Source organism: Parus major, chromosome 2 (genome assembly GCF_001522545.3).
Source record: "Parus major isolate Abel chromosome 2, Parus_major1.1, whole genome shotgun sequence".
Taxonomy (NCBI): Eukaryota; Metazoa; Chordata; class Aves; order Passeriformes; family Paridae; genus Parus; species Parus major.
The window spans coordinates 54,420,585-54,440,310 of record NC_031769.1 but is presented as its reverse complement, the minus strand read 5'-3'; the positions used below and the strand labels follow the sequence as shown (position 1 = coordinate 54,440,310).

General features: G+C 39.6%; 1 protein-coding gene across 2 annotated transcripts in view; it reads left to right on the top strand.

The window, feature by feature from the left end:
- ITGA9 (integrin subunit alpha 9) overlaps positions 1–19,726 on the top strand; it is a 213,139-nt gene that overhangs the window by 26,744 nt on the left and 166,669 nt on the right. For both annotated transcript variants that reach the window (XM_015619749.3, XM_015619751.3), the window contains exons 8-14: positions 1,668–1,736; positions 4,973–5,110; positions 7,769–7,874; positions 9,463–9,557; positions 12,389–12,479; positions 12,982–13,027; positions 16,431–16,585. In XM_015619749.3, the coding sequence (XP_015475235.1) occupies positions 1,668–1,736; positions 4,973–5,110; positions 7,769–7,874; positions 9,463–9,557; positions 12,389–12,479; positions 12,982–13,027; positions 16,431–16,585 (700 nt within the window). The remainder of the gene's footprint in view (positions 1–1,667; positions 1,737–4,972; positions 5,111–7,768; positions 7,875–9,462; positions 9,558–12,388; positions 12,480–12,981; positions 13,028–16,430; positions 16,586–19,726) is intronic.

Genomic DNA, 19,726 nt, shown 5'->3' with positions numbered 1-19,726 from the left:
TTGTAACTGAATCATAACAAGCAGTGAGAAGTCTTCACTACCACTATCCTGTTTAGGCAGATTATTTTTGATAGTAACTATGTCCTTGGGGTAGGAGTGTAAGTGGGGAAAATGGGATAAAAGTAGGGAATGAACTTGCTGCTTATACCTGATCTGGCATGACTAGGACATACAGGATATAGTAGCATCACAGCTGCTGCTGAGGGGATGTGTGCATGAGAAAGACATAGTTTCTTTATCTCAGGTGTTCTGTTACAGCTTCTGCAGTGCACCTTACTTCCAAGCTGTTTTTTCTGTGAACAAATTTAATTTCTCTAAAGGGAGGAGGGTGGGGAGACACAGCCGCTAGCAAGAGATCCACAAGAAAGAGATTGGCTCTGTAGTTTAAAGACTATTGCTCTAGTCACAAAAGCTGATGTTATTCTCCCTTGGTATGGGATGCAGGTAGCAGGAGCACATGGCAAAGTGTTGGTAAGAAGTGCCGAGTACAGAACATTACATTGAGCAGTCCTGTTGTGCTTTCCAAACACTCTAATAAGATGATCTTTTCCATTTCTCTGATAGAAAGTGATTAGCATTGTCACACCTTTCACTTAAGTTAAAGCCAAAATGCTTAATGAGACTGGGTCATTTCTCCAAAGTCACAAAAAGTGTCATTGTTTAAGACTGGGTTTAGAGTTGAGACACCTGACAACATGCTGCTGCTGCTAAACATGCCACTGCAAAAGCTAGGGAGTCCTGTGTATATAGGGCAGTTGTCCACAGTAAACCTGTGCTGTGTTCTTGACTGAAAGCAGCTTTGAACTCTGTCTCACCACCTGTAATAACTCAAAAAATAACTCACCACACATTCAACTATGTCCAGTGCTTGGCTCTGCCACATGGCCTTGGAAGTAAGGGATCCTCTGTCCTACAAACTATGTGAGCACCTGCTTGGAGGGAGCCTGTCAAATGCCACAGGAGTCTCAAAGACTGACTGAGCCAGCCTTTCTGTTGAAGGGAATCCCTTTCTATAAGCTATGCAGTTTACATCTTCAATTTTGGTACAAAATGTGTTCTTGAATGTGTATAATCAATACTTTTATCCCTGAGGATTCCAGATTAAACGGTTTCTCCTGTGGAAATGAGTAGGCTGTGTTTGAATAGTTTTCTGATTTCAAAATTATTCCAGACAGAAAGAGTGGAAATGTTGTGGGTGGTCAGGTTGGGATTTCTACTCTGACTGTTGCTAAAGCATCATGAAGTTTGCAGTGCAGTACGTGCAGGCACATTTTCTTGATAAGGGAATGCTAGATGAGGGAAGGGGAGCAGGCTTATGCATTCTCAGTCTTTTGCCCTACTTATTTCCAGACAGTCTCCAGATGCCACTTGTTTGAGAGTTGGGAAGTTGTTTGGCTAGGTGCTTTTAAATGCACACATGTGCACATACATAGGTGTACCAAAAAAAGTAGGCAACAAGATGACATTAAAGTGTTTCTTAGGACAAGCCTGTGATTTTTCAGGACAGTGGAGAACTCTGTGTCATCTTTTAAAATAAGACTGACCAGTAAAGTGGTCATGAAGTTGGATCCTGGCAATAGCCATGATCCTGATTTAGATATTATTTAGAAAGCACAAGTGCTTCATAGTTAGTATTGGTTAACTTTTTTTCCTTTTTCACCTTTCAGGTTTATATTTTCAGAACGGACAGACAGTCAGGCTCTCTAATAAAGATTTTTCAGGCTTCAGGAAAAAAGGTGAGCATTTATATATGTGTGTTTTCTATTAAGAGGTAGAGGGGGGGAAATAATGGCAGAGTCATCCTGGAGCATCATTTTCATTCCACTCCTTCATAGTTTGTCCAGCAAACCCTGTTTCTTCTTATCCTCCCAGAAGAGCTGAACCTGTTTTACAGATAAGCTGTATGCCATTTCTTCTGTAGCAGTCATGACTACAATGTCTGCTCAATGCCCATGTGACTGAAATGAAAGGTCTTGCTGGAAATTGTAGTAGTGGTTCTCTTTCGTTTTATGTGACTGTAGCAGTAACTCTGAGATGTGGGACATGGGGCACCAGGTAAGCCTAGATGCAGAGATTTCCCCTTAGTAGATGTTACTGGGAGATGTGTGTAACCTGGGGCTTAGCTTAATTGGCAAAGCTCCAATCTGTTTTCCTGTGCTGTGACAAGGGGAATATTGCAGTTACACTGTTTCGTGGAGGAACAGTTTCATTGCATTGACAGATGATGATTTCCCCCTTCCCACTATAAAGCAGTCTTGAGTTCTGTTCTTGACACTGATGTCTTAAAGCTGAGCTGCCCTCTCCCTCCATGAAATTAAGTGAATGCTAGTGAGATCTAGCTTCCCTAGTGTGGTGTTGTGTTTGAATGAGGAACAGTGTGTGTTCTTCATTTGGGGGCTTACTGGAGCTGTGTTGCGGAAGAAACAAAATCAACAGTATGTGGAGCAATAGGTAACAGCAAAAATGTTTCATTTGGGTGTAACTCAGTGATGAAACGATTCCTCTTATCTGGAGTCTCCTGTTCTTCTGGAAGGAGAAGAAATAATAATAAAAAAAAGGGTTTCTGGAGGCTTTTGGCTCTGGTAAGACTGCTACTCTCAGGAAGACCCAAAGTGTTTGCCTGTATCCTCAGGTTCAGAGTGTTACTATATCTTGTTTTTTTTTTTCCCCAGCAAGACACAGTTGCAGTATTTAAAAACTTGCCTGGAATAGGGATGTTAATTTACTGAACTTAATAAAATAAATCTAATGAAATAAACTACAAGAATGTGTAGGTGGGTAGTGTGACTTGTATTTTAGGGCCTCCTCCAAAATTTTACTTTCTCTGCACTGGCAGAATTACAGACATCTTGAAAGGAAAAGACCTCCCAGTTCATCCAGGGCATCTCCTGTATTTGATTGCTTCCTGTTAATTTCTTTCCCTGTCGAGTTTTAAATGTCCCTGAGGATGTGCTCCTGACTATTCCTCAACCTAATAAACAAAGCCATCAGGAAGTTTCCAGGTCTTAGCCAAAACCTTTCCCTTTTCAATTGAATTGTAACTTAACTAATCAAGTATTTACATCATTCAAGTACTTCTGGGGTTCTTTTTCATTAGCATCTTCTTCTACAAATTCTCTAAAATACAAATGAGAATTTTATTTTAAAAGAAGGCTGTACTAAATCACCTTTTCTGTTTGTTTGTTTATTTTTGTTTTGTTTGGTAGAAGCAAAAGCAGACCTGCTCAGCAATGAGCACTGCTTGGAAGTGAGCTTTCACAAAATGCTGCATCCTCCCCAGTGGTGTGAAAGTTCATTGTTCTGACATTCTTGGTAGACAGATGTGAACAGCAGGCCAGTTTCTTCCTTCCTTTCTTATTAGTGGAGGCTGAAGTAGGAAATCAAATGCAGACAAGAAAAAGGAAAATTCAATACCTTGTTACAAACGTCAAGTGTGCAAACTTCAGGTTCTTCCCTGAGCGCTGTGAACTCACCCATGCTACAGACATACCATGTTGCAGTTAAGTAAATAATAGCTTTTTCCTGAAAACTGCCTGAATACATAATAAAATGCTTTTCATAACTTTTGTTCCTTACCCATGAGAAATTTACCCATGAGAAATTTCTTTTAAAACCTTTGTGGAGTAAAAAAATAAACAAAAAATCTACAGGGGAACTTAAGCTACAAAATAACTGGAATCAAATCATATTTGAGGTCTGACTTTAAACCCACACAATCACAAAGATCTGCATTAACAAACTGAAATGCTATTCTTCAATCACCATTGCATTATATATTTAGAAACTGTTACATCTTACAGGCTGCATAGAATAGAGTTGCTGCTGCCCATCTTCTAGCATGCCCAATACTTTTGGTTAATGCATGTTAACTTACAGGCACAGAAGACTGTAAGTTAGAGATCTGCTGTGAGGAATGTAAAAGCATTCAAGAACATAAATAATTATTTCTTTAACATCAGTTTTTTCTACTTTGTAGGAAACATCACTCTATTTCAAATATGAAGTGGTATCTTTCCCTGTTTCCTGCTGAATCAGCTTTTAATTTTGAGGCTATGGTTTGTAGTTGGTTTCAAAGAGTATGTCTTGTGTTACCTTAGCAGAAGTGAAGGAAATAAGGGTCAAATATCATTCTTGCTTTTGGTTTCCTTCTTGTGCTTAAATGTGTTTTGAAATTTATAGTGTGGGTGCCAGTTGGGAAATAGTCTTCAATGTTCACCCACATAAAAAAAAGTGAAATTATTGTATTTCTTTATTTTAAGCAATTAAGATTATCGAGCAATAATTAGTGGAGATTGAAAGTGGGTTACAGAACATTTGTTCTGTATCAACTGAGAAGCTTTTACTGCAAGTCTTTGTTTCTGTATCAACTTACCTGCCTGTACATGAGAGGAAAGGCAATGATTAAGACCGACAACCAGTACGCCGTTTGACAGTGATTGATGCAAATAAATACAAATAGAACAGAGGAAGTTCAATCAACTTGTAGTTTTAGATACCTATTTTCATGGCCTTTTCCTATTTTTCTTTTTTTCTTTCATTATTTCTGTAAGGTGTCGCCAGATCATCTGTGGTACCCAACTTCAAGGAAGTTTGGCACTGGGCACAAATAATCACTGTCCAGGTCTGCTTGGGAAACTCATTTCACCCCTTCCTAGTTTTAAGCCTTTGACAAGCAAAAGCTAGTCTAAGAAAGCTCTTAAAGTGTCTCACTTTAAGTATGTCTCAGAGTATAACTTCTATTCTGTTTTAACATCAACATCCAGGCTTGATGCATTGTTACAGTAAAGTGTTTTAATTTCTGCCAGAATTATTCTTAAAGCTTTCTCTCCAGGAGTGCTTGTGAGTGATAAAGCAGCAAGTCATCTTGTGAAATTAAAAGAATAACCAGATGAAACAAAAACCACGCTTATATGATTTCCTTCTGTGTGTGGGCAGATACTGAATGCTTTGTTGTGACTCAACTTGGTTACAGATGGGCTCTTACTTTGGCTCCTCCTTATGTGCAGTTGACCTGAATTCTGATGGGTTGTCAGACCTGCTGGTTGGAGCACCTATGTTTTCTGAGGTCAGAGATGAGGGTCAAGTCACAGTCTACATCAACAGAGGAAATGTGAGTATGTACAGGAGTTGACTTGGTAAGGGATGAGGATGTGGGTCCCTGGCAAGGTAGTGCTTATGTCCTTCCAGCACTGCATGGTGAAACTCAGTGTCTCAAATGAGTGGGGGCTTTGCTCTAGCAAAGCATGAGGTCACAGGAAGGCTCATCTGGTATCATAGTTTGCCAGATGCCTGCCCATATTCATGACAGACCTGTAAATCTTTCAAGGAGATCTGAGAAAGTGACTGGTTGTATGTTGAAACTTGGTGGCATTTGTGGTTTTATGTGGATTTGATGCCAAAACCAAGTAAGAGTCAGCAGCTTTGACTGAGTTTCCATTGTCTTTTGGGTGGTCACTAAAACCTAAAACACAATTTAAAACACAAATGTTTGAGGATTGAGGAAGAGGAGAGAAGGCAGAGATTGAATTTGTGTTAGTTTTACATTATACCCCATATAGAGATTTTAGGGGAAGTTATCAGCTGGTAGTGTTGGATTTCACATGACCTAACAACAGGTTTTGGAAAAGCCTGAACTTTGTTGCATTGGCTAACCAAGCCCATTCTTATATTTTATTTATAGGAAAATGATGGTTTTTTACATACTATTAAATATTTAATATTCAGGTCCTAAAGCTGCTGTCTTAAAGGAACAGCTGATATGGACTAAAATTAAATTGGCTTGTATTTAGTGAACTTGGAGTTTATTTATTCTAGACTTCAAATTCACCAGAAGTCCTAGGATTTAGGAGACTTGAGAAGTCTCCTTAATTTTTGCTGTTATTTTATTTTTTATTACTGCTCTTATAATTGAGCTTTACTTTTTCAGCTTTTTCCACAAGAGATTCCACCTTTTATGTTGCAGTGTTGCTGTTGGGTCCTCAGGATAGGGTCCAGAATGCCAAAAAGATAGCCAGCATTTCCTGCTCACAGTGAGAGTATACATAAGTTAATGTTTATCTTCTATAGAATAGTCAAGAAGCTAGTGTGAGTTGCTTATACTCCAGTGCTGGGAGCGTTACAATTAGTTGCACAAGCAATGGCTTGCAGGATTGTGAGCTTTTTTTGGGCAGTGGACATTTTAAACTTTATTTTGATGCCTTTTGCTTGGTCCTAAAAATTAAGAGCAAGACACGATTAAGGGATAAAGGGTTTTTATCTCAGTATTTAATAAGGATCTTTATGGTGCACCACTTTGCCAAGGTGGGATGCGCTGCCATGCACACACCTGATAGATCGTGTGTACAATTTACAATCCTTACAAATCAGCATATCTAACAAGGATGCCCCAATGAGAGGCTTGAATGAATAGTGTGATATCATCACCCTATCACCAATCATCACTCACCCTGAAGAATTCCCCCCTGGATGGGCCTAAGCTTAATTTACAGGATGTATTTTAAAGAGGACCTTGCTTTCTTAAGATGGTGTAGAGCTTTCTGGCCTCCAGCTGTGAGGCCTCTGGGATGTTTGGTCTCCTGCCCTAACATAATATTAGGACTATGCTAAGTTATTGGACTTCAGGAATTGCAAGTATGTATGTTAAGAGCACTGAGGAGACATAAAAGATATTTAGAAGAAAAGGCAAAAAATCATCATGGCATCAGTTTCATTCTGCAAGCACGATTGCTTAAGAGGTTGTTGCAGAGGATCAGTGAAAACCGTACTATAAAACAAGCATGCATAGTGATGCTACATTTAAAATGCTTGTATTTTGGCCTTTGCTGTGAGAACTGCAAAGAATGCAGTCACACACATAGGCCTGCCTGTCTTCTCTCTGTTGTGTTTCTATTTCATTATGTGGGATTTTCTTAAAGTCAGCAACGCCTTGCAGCTAAGTAAAAGACTTTAGTACATGTTCCAGAGGGTAGCTTGTTCTCATTCACAAAGGAAACAAAACCAAAACAACCCTGAGGTGGGTACAGACTTAGACTGTGTAACTAAATTTTTTTTTCCTGGGGAAATGTTCCTTTCCTCTGAAGAGAAGACTGCAAGAAAATAAAACTTGAATAACTGACCAAAAGGTGGGTGGGCAAGAAATACCAATGCCATATAAGGCTTCTCACAGCATAGTAGTACAAAGCTACTTAATTTTCAACTTCTCTCAGTCTCTATTTCATTAAATACATTTCCTTATTCTTAATTTAAGGAGGCTTTTGGAGGACTTTGCTTTAATCCTTCTGTCCTGTACTTAAAATGGTTTCAAATCCAATTATCAAATGTTCTTTGCTTAGGGAAAAATATTCCTCAGCTTGCTGGAGTTTAGCTGAATAAACTTGGACTGAGGATTTTGGTCCTTGGATGTAACCTGCCAGTAGAGCAAACTCTGGGCAGTTATGTTTTAGGCATCTGTAAACTTTCATGATTCACCAATCCCTGTGACTGCATGTAATTACATCTCTGAGTTACTGTTTAGTTAATTTAGTATTTGGTTTAGTCATGCAGTCCTTTGTCTTCTCTTCCCCCTGTAAAACTAAAATCCAGAACGTTTAAAACACAAGTAAATTTGGTTTCTAGAGCCTGAGTAATCTCATTGCAATGAAAGCAAGAGGCAGGCTGCAGCTCTGCCCCAGGTAATTCCCACAGCACATAGGCAGCTTCCATGGGGAAGGCTTAGCTCATCCAGGGCTTCCACCATTTCCTTGACCCTGTTTTATTTCTTGCTTGCTAGGGAGTGCTGGAAGAACAGCTCACCCTGGGTGGTGATGGTGCCTATAATGCACACTTTGGGGAGAGCATGGCTGCCCTTGGCGATATTGATGACGATGGCTTCCCAGGTCAGTGCAACTTCCTCCGTGGCCCTTTCTCCGTAAGTGTGAGCAACGCTGGTGACACTGTCAGTCTTGCATGGCATGCATTGCTTTTCCAGGCCTGACTAGCATCTGGGTTCAACCTAAGGATAGATCTGCTTCTGTAGGATTTGTGTGCTGAAGCATTTTGTAGCTGACTGGCCTTGATGTTGGTTTAGTTTGTCTGTGCAGGTCACATTAACATTGCTTTGCTCTCCTTTGCTGTTGAATTTTCTTCTTCCTGTATGTCTTATAAAAGGCTTTAGATAATCTCACCCTGAACAAATCAGAATATCTGACTAGTCTATATCTGACTTCTTTCTTCTTGCCCATTTCCCTATGTTCCAAGTCTTTCTGATTTCATTGACATAATCTCATTTCTTATCAAGAAGTGTAATTCAGATGTTGCTCGTCACTCCTGATAGCACATAATCTATTAATTTCTCTCTTTCGCTTTGTTCTCCCTCTGCTCTGTTCTCAGGATTCTCAGTGTGAGACCCCATGCTGTGAGAGTAGTAGGTGAGAACAAAACATCGATGCTCTTTTTCTGCCCTGGTTTCTGGAAGTGCAGATTAAGGGCTTCTAAACAAAGGCTAACTTAGTGTGTGCCTGGATCTATTTCTTCCAGGCCACTCAGGACACAGTATCCCATTAAGCCTAACCCAGCCTCATTGCAGGTTGCCCTCACAAATCATGAACATGCTCTTCCTCTGCATCTGGACATGCTTGTGTGTTCTTGCTAATATTCATAGTCAATCATGGTAATGGTGAGACTGCAGAGGGAGTTGAATTAGTCCGCTCCATCAGTGGGTACAAAGCAATTGTGAAAAGCTTAATTTTAGCAGATAGCACAGTCACTAGATCCAAGTAGGAGAGGAGAATGGGAGGTGGGATCGTGCTTTCTGTAGGAGTTTGCAGTTAAATTGGATCAATTGTAATTTGAAAATTCTGTAGGAGTTTGCAGTTAAATTGGATCAATTGTAATTTGAAAATTCNTTCTGTAGGAGTTTGCAGTTAAATTGGATCAATTGTAATTTGAAAATTCTGTAGGAGTTTGCAGTTAAATTGGATCAATTGTAATTTGAAAATTCACTCTTAGAAGTAGATTTTTAATTCTTTCCTATCCATTTAATATACCCTGCTTCTTTGTGATTGGATTTTCAACCAGTCGTAATGTACTGCTACAGTAAATATTTCTCCAGTCTTGTCTTGGTTCACAAAGCTGATCTTCTTATAGGTTGAAGATTTGGTTATGAAAGGATTCTAAATTCACTTTTTTGAGTATAGTTGCTGGTTGATAAACACATTTTTATAGCAGAACATGTTTCCAATTAGGCACAACATCTGATTCTGTGAAACGTACATATGTGTACAAATTCATCTGGGTTTCTATATTTTTAAGGTTTATCTTAACTTGTGCTCTTAATTAAATCAACCAAGTTCCTTCTACTCAGGTTCATATAAGCTGCTGATCATCTTTGTCATGGGGAGCTATTTTCCTATGGAAATCTGCATCCTAAAATTAGGGAAAAGCTGGATTAATGGAATGGATTGTGAAATCTGTGCTGTTTTACAGATGTTGCCATTGGAGCGCCTAAGGAGGATAACTACATAGGAGCTGTGTACATTTACCATGGGGATGCCAGTGGTATTATACCTCAGTACTCTATGGTATGTGACACTATTGTTTATGTTCCCTGTCTGAAAGCCACTTTTCCAGGACCTGCAGAAATAAGCCATACTTAAGGGTCCCTTAATAGGTAACCTTGTCATAGCTCTACATCCTTTTCTCAGTCCTGGTTTAAAGATGGCTTCTCCCAAAGTTGGTCTGTGTCTGTGCTAAAAAGTAAAATTATGTTAGTCAGGAGGTATTTTTTACTGTCTTTTGTTACAGCTGTCAGCTATATCTTCTTGAAACAAGCAAGGTCTTAAAAGTTGAGTGTTAGTTTTTAGGGATAGTACTAATGCAAAGGAGAAATTAAAACCCTGGAAAGGTTGGGCATGCAAATTATGGAGAGGCCTGTGGGAAGTCAGGAGGTTGCACTTTCTTCCTTTAGAAGCATACTTTGTGAGAGTGAAGAGTTATTAACTGTTCTTTTGTGCCTCTTTACGCACCTTGTTGGCCTTCTTGAATTCTGACAATATGTCAGAAGGCCATTCTTAGGTGCCATCCTCCATACCCACTTACAAAGTAAAACCTTGTTTGGGATATGCTGTGGTATCTTGTGTGGAGAGGACACAGTGCAATTTAGCTGCTATAGCCTGGCAGTAGAGAAGATAAATTTATGCTTATGCTGCCCAACATGTGTCTCATAGTCTCTGTCTAGCACATTTCATTGTTCTGAAAGCCTGACTCTTCCCTCCCTCTGTGTGTTTGAAGTTCTGGTTGTTTTGTCTTGTTGCTGGGTGGGATCCTTCATAGTAATCCGTTTACACAGAATTAAAGAGTTCAGTGGTTATATTGGCAGCTCTTTCAACAGACTATAAAAGTTTAGTCCTTCTGCCTTTACCATGTATATGGCATGCACTGCTTTTGAAAAAAAAAGGAAGTGACTCTAGTGCATTTTAGAAGTATTCCTAATGTGTGGCATGTAGAGGATTCTGCCTGATTTTTGCCAAGAGCCACTGGTTAGGAGGTTCTTCTCTGAAAACCCCAGAGCTTTCCAGATCTTGCTGAAAAGGATTAGATATTTTTTGTTTTTGTTTTCTTTTTGGTTTGATTTTTTTAGTTAGGGTTTGTTTTTTTTTTGTTCATTCATGAGAAAATTTTACATTTTTTGAGGAGGACAGATACAGCACATATCTCTCCACTTGGTCAGTAGGAAAACACTTAGCTCAAGAGTGTGGTAGAGTATGTGTTCATTGACTCTTGTTAAATCATTCCTGTCATTGTCCCATGTTCTGAGGCAGCCAAGGGGGCACCGCTTACAGGCATTGTTTCTGTGCCATTTCCCAGTGTCTGGTGCACTAGACACACACTGCTGGTTCAAGTCCCCTGTGCAGCCAAAATGGTGTAACAACTTCAGCTCTTTACCTATCTGCCCTGGATTTGAAAGACATTTTGCATCTTATTACTATGTTCCTGATCTATCTTAATGCTGTGGAGTTCCTCTTTGAAATAAGCTATGAGATGTGGAGAAGGTGGGGTTCACCCTGTTCATTTTGTTAGCTCTTCCTCCTCCCTCCTCCTGCTTTCATCACTTAAAGTGCTGGTAATTTTCATTCTCTGATGTCCCTTCAGCAGCTTCAGTGGCATCTATTTAGCAGAAGCAGCTGACTTGGCTTTGTGTCCTGCTATTTTCATTTATGGTACTTAAAACAGCATTATTCGTCTGTCTTGTAGGCTGAAAGAACCCACAGATGTCTTTTAGGTGTTTGCAGGTGGGATTTACCGCCCTAACTGGGACCCCCAAAGATGAAATGCGAGTGTAATGTGGGGATGAAGTTACTTCCAGTTGTCTTAAGCTTACCTGCCCACGAGTAGAAAAAGAGATCTGTACTTAGAGGAGCACTCTTTTTCCCTTTAAACTAACTGTCAGGATATCTTAGTTTCAACTAGTCTTTTTTTCCATAAATTTTCTGCCTGATCTTTTGTCCAGTATTATATTCTTTTATGGGAGGGCCAGGAAAACATGTTACAAACAGTGAAGTACCTCCAACAGACTTAAAATTACTTCATGGTTTCCTCTATCTGTAACTTCTGTAGTCAGAAGTTGATTTGAGTTCAGGTCTTGTATTGGTGGCCTGGCAGAATGATTGAAAGCTGGGGCACTTCTGATTGCCTTCTTAGAAAAAGAGATTTTGATATGTTAATTTGCTTCAGATGAAGGCATTTGCAATGCAAATCATTTAGAGGAAGTTCTGTGTTAGTAACTAAAAAAAGAAAGAAACTGTATTAGAAGTTAATTAATCTTTGTGTTGGAGAGGCAGAAATGAAATACAACTTCCAGACTTACAGGAAATACTCTGTAATAGGTGATGGAAACCAGAATTTCCAAGTGGGATGGGAATTAATCATTTTGTCTTTGAGTATGCTGGCAAATGTGTTGAAAATAAATGGTTGTGTGTGATTTTTTGTTTTAACTAATCATTTGTATTGTCAAGATGCTCCTTAAAAGTTTTATTCACAGAAATTAAGGTAATAAAAAAAAATAATCTCTTGGGTGCAGTTTATTTTTTCCTCATGCAGAAATCTGTTTGATGTGTTCCTTATTTTGATTGGGTCTGTATGAGTATTGTAATGCAGGTGTGGGATTTTAGTCCAAGTCAACACTAGTCTCCTACTAGCCAGGAGCAAAAGGGCAGTCCACAGTCTTCCTGTTAGGGCTGTGTGGGTGAAGTGCAAGGCAGCAGGTGTGTAGCACTTCCAGCCCACAGAAGAGAGACTCAGTGGCCATGAAAATCATGCTCAAATGTTTTGGGATTTTTTGTTCTGGTAAGGTTTTTTTTTAGAGGATTTTTTGTGTTAATGACTAATTTCACTTGTGTGTTCTCTACTGCAGAAGCTGTCTGGGCAAACAATAAACCCAAAGCTGCGTATGTTTGGCCAGTCCATATCAGGGGGAGTTGATATGGATAGTAATGGTTATCCAGGTATGTTGGCTACTCTGGCAGTGAGACCATCAGGAAAATACATCAGCAGTCTGAGAAAACAGCAGAGATGGCTGTTTTCAGGCTGCTAGTTCCTGCCATTGCAGGTGGTCAGTGAAACTGAGCTGCTTTTTCCGTTTCCCTTCTGCTACCCAAAACTCCTGATAAAAATTTTAGGTGATTGCCTAATCCAGGTATTTGAACTGTCAAAATGATTGAGAGTTCAGTATCTGGCCAAGGTTTTAATCTTGCTCTGTCAGGATGGCAATCTTTAAGGAATCCAGAAAGGAGACAATACTATAATAGCAGTAATAAAAATCAAACAACAAAGCAGAAGTGAACATCACAGAACTAATCCTTCAGTTACAACATAATGATATAAGAAGAGACAAACTAAGTCAGAAAATGCCTTTTTTAGATTCATGCTCTGTGATTTAGCAACAGATTTGAGAGAACTGGATTTTATGCCTCCTTTGTAACTGCCTCAATGTTGCAAACATTTCAGATATGACTGTTGGAGCCTTCCTTTCAGACAATGTGGTACTTCTCAGGTGAGATGTCTTTTTCATTCAATGTTGTCTTCTTCTGTTTTCTGTTTATATCTTCTGTGGTCTAAGACCAGTTCCCTCCCTAGTTTAATGTGGCCAGAAGAAGCAAGCTGGACTACTTTTTAAGCAAAATCTTAGACATGTATAGTGTCAAAGAATGCAGTCTAATTTAAATAGAATAGTGTGGGGGGGTGATGATACCAGGATAATACCTGGTCTTTGAAGAAAAAGGGTTAGAGCTGAAAGGAGATGAGTTGATCTCAGTGCCTCTTTAGAAATGTTGCTCCTGACTTGTGACAAAGCTTTTTTATTATTCTGATGTTTACCTAAAGTAGATCAATTAAAGGGAATGTAGCTGAGCAAAAAATGAGTAGGATGCCAGGATGTAGTTTTGCATGTATATGTATAGATATACATACATATATACAAACACACATGTATGTATATATATATACACAGTTTTGCAGATATATATATAATTTTGTAATGGAATGCAGGGTGAAATAAGAGTCTTTGAGGAGATTAAATATGGATATGTTTTTAGAGCACACAGGAGCTGGGCTGCTGTTTTGAGTTTGTTAGTTAAGTGTAATTGCTTTTTCTGTCTGACAGAGGTGGGACAGCTTGGTTCACCAAATTACGCAGGTGGGCAAGTGACCTGGGTAACAGAGTGCAAAGCTGGATTTTTGTCAGTAGCTCCTTTGTTACGCCTGTTAATATTAAATTAAAAAGTCCTTTCAATACTTAGATATCTTTAGGAACTCCTGCATCTTATATGGAAGATACAGGGATGGGGTGACCCTGGTAAGACAAATGCTGGAACTGCAGAACAGATGTGCCAGCCTTTCTCCTGCCCAAGGCAGGAGAAACTTGGTTCAATGTTTCCATTTGAATCTGTTACACTGAAGAAAAAGAAAAAGGAGAGGGAAGGAAGAAATACTTTTGATGATCAGCATGGCAGGTGGTCAGGGCTTTTGAAGAGTTTTCTGTGTCCTCATCATATATACAGGGAATGCTAGTAACTGCTTCTGTGAGAAGGTGTTCTGTGCCTCTGATGGGCATTCAGTCTCAAGTCTCTGAAGCTGCTTGAAAGAAAATGGCAATTTTCACCTACATTGATGTTACTTGCAGAGAGGGGAGAAGAACTTAAATGTGATTAAGGCCACATACATCACAACGGCACAATGACCACTGTTTATGTTATGCTTGTGCATTTCAGAGGAAATTAGTGCATTACTGACTAACTTTATGGGCAGCTTGATTAGTTGCTGTTACTGCCAATTTACAGTGTGTCCCTCTTCCTGTTAAGATAAAGAGATAAACTTTTTTCCCCCCATGCATCCCCTGCCCTTCCCCTTTTGTGAAGTCCTTTAAACAAAGCCAACAAATGTTTTGCCAAGTGACATTTGACGCCTTTTGGGAAAGTCTTTCTTGACTTGGGGCAGATGCATTCTGTTTATCATATGTGTGTATGGCTCTTTGACAGATGCATTGGGTTGTTTTTCCCCAGTGTATAACCAAGTGACATAACATTAAGGAAAAATCACACAATTCATGATAGCTGGAGAAATACTTTTTTGATGGAGAAATATTTTTCTAAATCAGTTATAGCATTTACTCTTTTATATCTCCCTAAGCATTCAGAAAGAGTGCTTTTTTTTGAAGGTGTGAAATGATCCTAGGACGCTGACTTTTTTTCCTCCCTTCCCCCTACTGCATATATTTCTAAGGCTAGCATTTATTTTTATCCTCCATCTCAAAATGTGAACTTGCACTGTTATTTCAGGCTGTGGTAAAAGAGTCTGAGCAGCTGTATTGGAGATTGATGTGAATCTTGTTCCAGTTCATATATATTAGATGTAACCACAATCACTGCTCTCTTCTCCCTCTCCCCTACCTCTAAATTTAAGTGGCTTGTGGAGTGAGTGTCCTGAAGTGGTTTACAAGCTCTAGCCTTGCATGGCTGCTGGGACTACCTTAGAACTGAATCTGCTGGTTGCTGCACATTTTTTTTTATTACTGTAGTTGATTTTGGAAGAACATGTTCATTTTGAACACGTACAGAATTGAAAACAGGAAGAATAACACCCATAATTTTTGGGCTGAAGTCCTGCACTGGAGATGGCTCAGGAGTGCCTGAATTTCTAGGCTGCATTTCCCAATCAAGCTGCTGGGGCTTCTGTGTGAAAAGGAAACTGTTGAGGAATACATGCAGTGCAGGTGGCTTGGTGTGTGAACTGCAAATTGAGCTCTGGGTGGTGGGAGCCTGAAGCAAAAGGACACTCAGGAACACTGAGACACAGGAGGAGCTGAGAAGTCAGGAGGCAGAGGAGAGACCTTTGTGTGCTTGGACTGTGAGGGTATAAAAGCCCTTGGGGTCCTTTTTTTGGGGGTCCCTCCTTGGAGGCACCACCTTGAGCTGTTTCCATGTTACTGCATTGTGAATAAAAGGCTTTATTAAACTATGGGAGACCTGGTCTGACTATGTGAGTGTGGTGCGTGTAGGGAGTCAAGGGGGGCACCTGTCAGCTCACTGCAAATGAGTTTTGGTCCCAGGAGTTCAAATCCCTGGTGGTGGGAGTGTGGCTACCTGAGTGCCTCCTGGATGGTCAGACAGGGAAGTTTCCTTAGCAAGACACCTGTGCCTTAAGGCACTCAACTTGCTCTGTGATTCTGGTTGAGGTCTCCCTCAGCCAGCAGTACTGGTAGCAATAACCTTGTGCTGGAGTTGCAAGAGTAGAAAGCTTTTGTTCACAGTGCAATGGATAATTCTTGGAAGACAGTTCAGCAGTGTGATAAAAGTATTCAATCCTTGTCGTTCACCAGAAGGGAATTAGCCAAACATTTTCTCCTCCAGAAAACATAGATGTGGTGTCGTCCCTCTTATATTATCATAAAAATTATGTATGAATCCATCTCCTGTGGATGACCTCTGTGCTCTCTCCTTGACTTTGGGGTCACAAATTTGACTATAGATCATTCTGTGGAAACTCTGTCTCTCCCTGGTTGTTCCTGTTCATCCAGGATGGTTAGCAACCAGTCTCATTTGCATGAACTTGTACTTGTTTGCTGTTCTGGTAATTTTGTTATCCTCTTCAGTCATCAGGAAGGCTTTATGCAGCCTTTGCTGGAGAGGATTATAGTTATTTACTATTATCAGTTTCCCCAGCTGCCTGCCTGCAGTCTGTATCTGACCACTAAACTTCAAGCTGACATTACCACTTTCATTTAAATGCTAGTAGCCCTTGCCACCTAGGCAAAATGCTAGTTTATTTTACAATTCAAATGTAATTTATTTTTCCTGTCTGCTTGAAATTGTGCAGTTTTCCAAATTTGCTTTATTTTCCTTTTGCGGAGAATTTCCCTCTGAATGGTCACTCAATTCTGCTTCTCTGTTGATCTCCAGATCCAGGCCTGTCATTACCATGGATGTCACCATTTTCCTGCCCATATCTATCAATATCACAGCTCCTCAGTGCCATGATGGTTTGCAGCCGGTGAACTGCCTCAATGTCACAGCATGCTTTCGTTTCAGTGGCAAGCATGTTCCTGGAGAAATAGGTAAGGTAACTGTGCCAGCCCTAGACAGGAGCACAGTAACAGGTTGACCCAGAGTCGAGGTCTTTCTTTGTACTTAGTAACAGAGCTTTGTGTGAAATAAGTTGTTTCAAGATGAACATGGGCCATACAATCCCAGAAGGCTGGAGGCTTGAGAGGTTTCTTGGGCATGTTTTTGCCTTGTGATGAGGCTGGCATAATACTGAGGCAGGTTCTTCCTGAGGGAAATGTCTCCTTGGGCTTACTGCAAGGATAAGAGAGTGCAGCCTTCCAAGTTCATAGTCCCTGTCTACCTCTTGATAATGCATATCTGTATCCATATCCTCTACCAATGTTATTAGACAACAGGTATGATTTGCTCTGGATTAATAGTGTTTGAAAGACTGCAAGGAGCTCTTGAAACAGACAAGAAAAAATCCTTTTCTGTGCATCAGTTTACCTATTTGTAAAATGATTATAAATAGCCCAGTGTTTTACTGATTGCAAGAATATCTTCCAGATTAGTCTCTGTAAAACACTCGGAGTCTGTCAGATGAATGGAATTGTGCAACATGTAATTGTCCTAGTCTTTACATCTTGGCTCTATTAAAATACTACTTATGTCTTTTACATCCCAATGCTTACAAATCTTAGCTGTTTTATGAAGTGGTATGGGACAGATACAGAATTTCTAAATATTTAAGGCCTGGGTTAATTTTTTTTAATGATGCTTCACTCTTGTCATGCTTTAAGAATGGCAGAGGACTTGCACTGTTCAGGGAAGATGCCCCAGCCTCACAGCATGCTGTGTCTTGACAGTGAGTCTGGTGAAGAGTTGGGGGAAGCACTGCCTCCTCCTGCTCAGAGGTCTAATCTTTTTGAGAGGTAGTTAAGAAGGATGAGTTGTATCCATGTACCTTCACATGAGCCTGCTTCAGGATTCTGTTTTTAATTAAGTCAGAAAAGGAAAAGGCTTCTTGCTACTTCTTGCATTCACATGAAGTAAGAACTACAAGCATCTTGTCACTGTCGCCTAAATATCTCAAAACAATGGATTTACTATATTTAAGATTCCTCTGTATTATAGCATATTAATGCAACTGAGACTTCAGTTTCTATTTTTGCTTCCGCTAAATGCTGACTTTTTCCTTCCCTATAAATGATGACTCTAAGTAAGCAAATTTGTGCTTTGATATAAAGTATTTTTTTACTACCCACTACTCTGTCATTAAGGAAATGCTTTTTTGAGGGCTCCTGAGGTGTTAATTCCTCTCAGAAAAATTACAAATAGGATTTCTGAATATCTAGGTGTTCTTATGTTCCTGAGGTACTATTTAAAATGTTTCCTTTGCTTTAACTTCATATCATTGGACCTGTGGCTATGAAGTAAACTGCCTTTTTTCTAATCTAAATATTGGTTTCCCTTGTTTACAAATCTTCCTGTTCACTGTGTCTTGTTAAGAGCTGGTTGATTCCCCTATGTAGTCATACAAACTGCTTGACTTACCCGGTAAAAGCACACATGTATCTTCTTTGATGACTAATACCCATTGCATTACAAGGAACTGTTTTATTATTAAGTATATAAACTCCAATCACTGCCCTTTTATATAATGCTTCTAACAAAGTGATTTTTCTTGAAAATGTTACAGCCAGAACTATCTGACTATATAAAACCCCCTTTAGGATATGATTCGGATAAAATATTTCAAATAAGTTTTAAGTTAGTATTGTAGCAGTCAGACCATTTTAATTATGTTGCAGTTGAAAAATATCAATTAACAAAGGAGGGAACAATTAATGGAAACATTGTAGTGGTTCCTTTCCTGCATGGTTAAATAAAGGGGAAAAAACCGTAGAATATCCGTGTTAATGCATTGTTGCACAGTTCAGACTTTGAAAGGCTTATGGAGGTGTTAAAATACTATACCAGAATTTTGTGGCCAGAAGTGTTGGGCTTATGTCTCGGTGCTTTTTGTTAAATCAGACTGCAAGAACGCAGTGCTCATCTAGAATCTAGATGCTGGTGTTCATCTAGCACTTCCCTAGGGCTTGTCACTGTGCATTCTCAAGATTACTGCTTACTCCTGTAAAGTTGAGCATTTCTCCTGCTTTTGAGCAGCTGAAATTTGCCATCAACTACATAATGTTCAGAAAATCAAGCTGAACATGCACACAGCATTCTCCTGTGGCAAATGTGTGTCTTCAATACTTATTTGAATGTGTGGTTATTTTGTTAACAAGAATGGGACAAAAGGTCATCTTCATCTAGCACTGCCTCACACTTGCATGTAAACCTTACCTACTTCTTTTTTTTTCTTTTTTTCCTTTTTTTTTTTCTTCTTGTGGTAGTTGCAATACTACTGGTCATGAAACAGTTATCCAAGGATCTGTGTTTATGGATACTGCTTGATACTGCAAATGACTGTACAATTTCCTTTGAGTTGTTTCTTGCAGATAATAGTTTTCAGAAGTATGAATTTATTGCTGAAATGCTTTTGTCTGAACAAAGAGCCATGGCCAAGTGAAATATGGGCTCTGCACTTTGTGCACACTCTGTCTGACCCTTCACTCTGTCTCAGTGTTTGCTGGAGAGCTGATCATCTAGTTGTATGCCCCCTGACAGAGATGGCCTCCAGTATGTCTTGGACATGAGAAGTATGACTTTTGAGGTTCTCACTCTGTCATCTCAGAATCTCAGTTCAACTGTTCTTCCCTCACTTGATGGGTCACTGCTTTGTCTCCCCTGGGGTTTCTGTATCACTAGGAAAGGCAGAGATTAGAGGAAGGCCTTTCCATCTTGAATGAAAATGTTTTAGCCTGTTCAGACTCTGTACTTCTGTGTGACCGGGACAAGAAGGTGGCTGCTGGCATCTCTGTGCATCAAGTGCTGCTTCTGCATTCATCCGTGAAGGAAAATGGAATTAAACTTGTGTCCACAGTTGTCAAGATCCAGTTCTTAAAGTGATTAGAAATGCCTCTGCCCAAATTAAGGTGCAAACAAGACCATATGCCAAAGTCAAAAGTATGGATTTTATTTGATAGTAAATATGAGAGAAAGAAATAGAAAATAGGTGAGTTCAACAAAAGAGAGTGACAGAGTAAAGAAAATATCACCACCTGTGGATCCCATGATGTTCCGTTATCTTCTTGGTGGTGATGGTC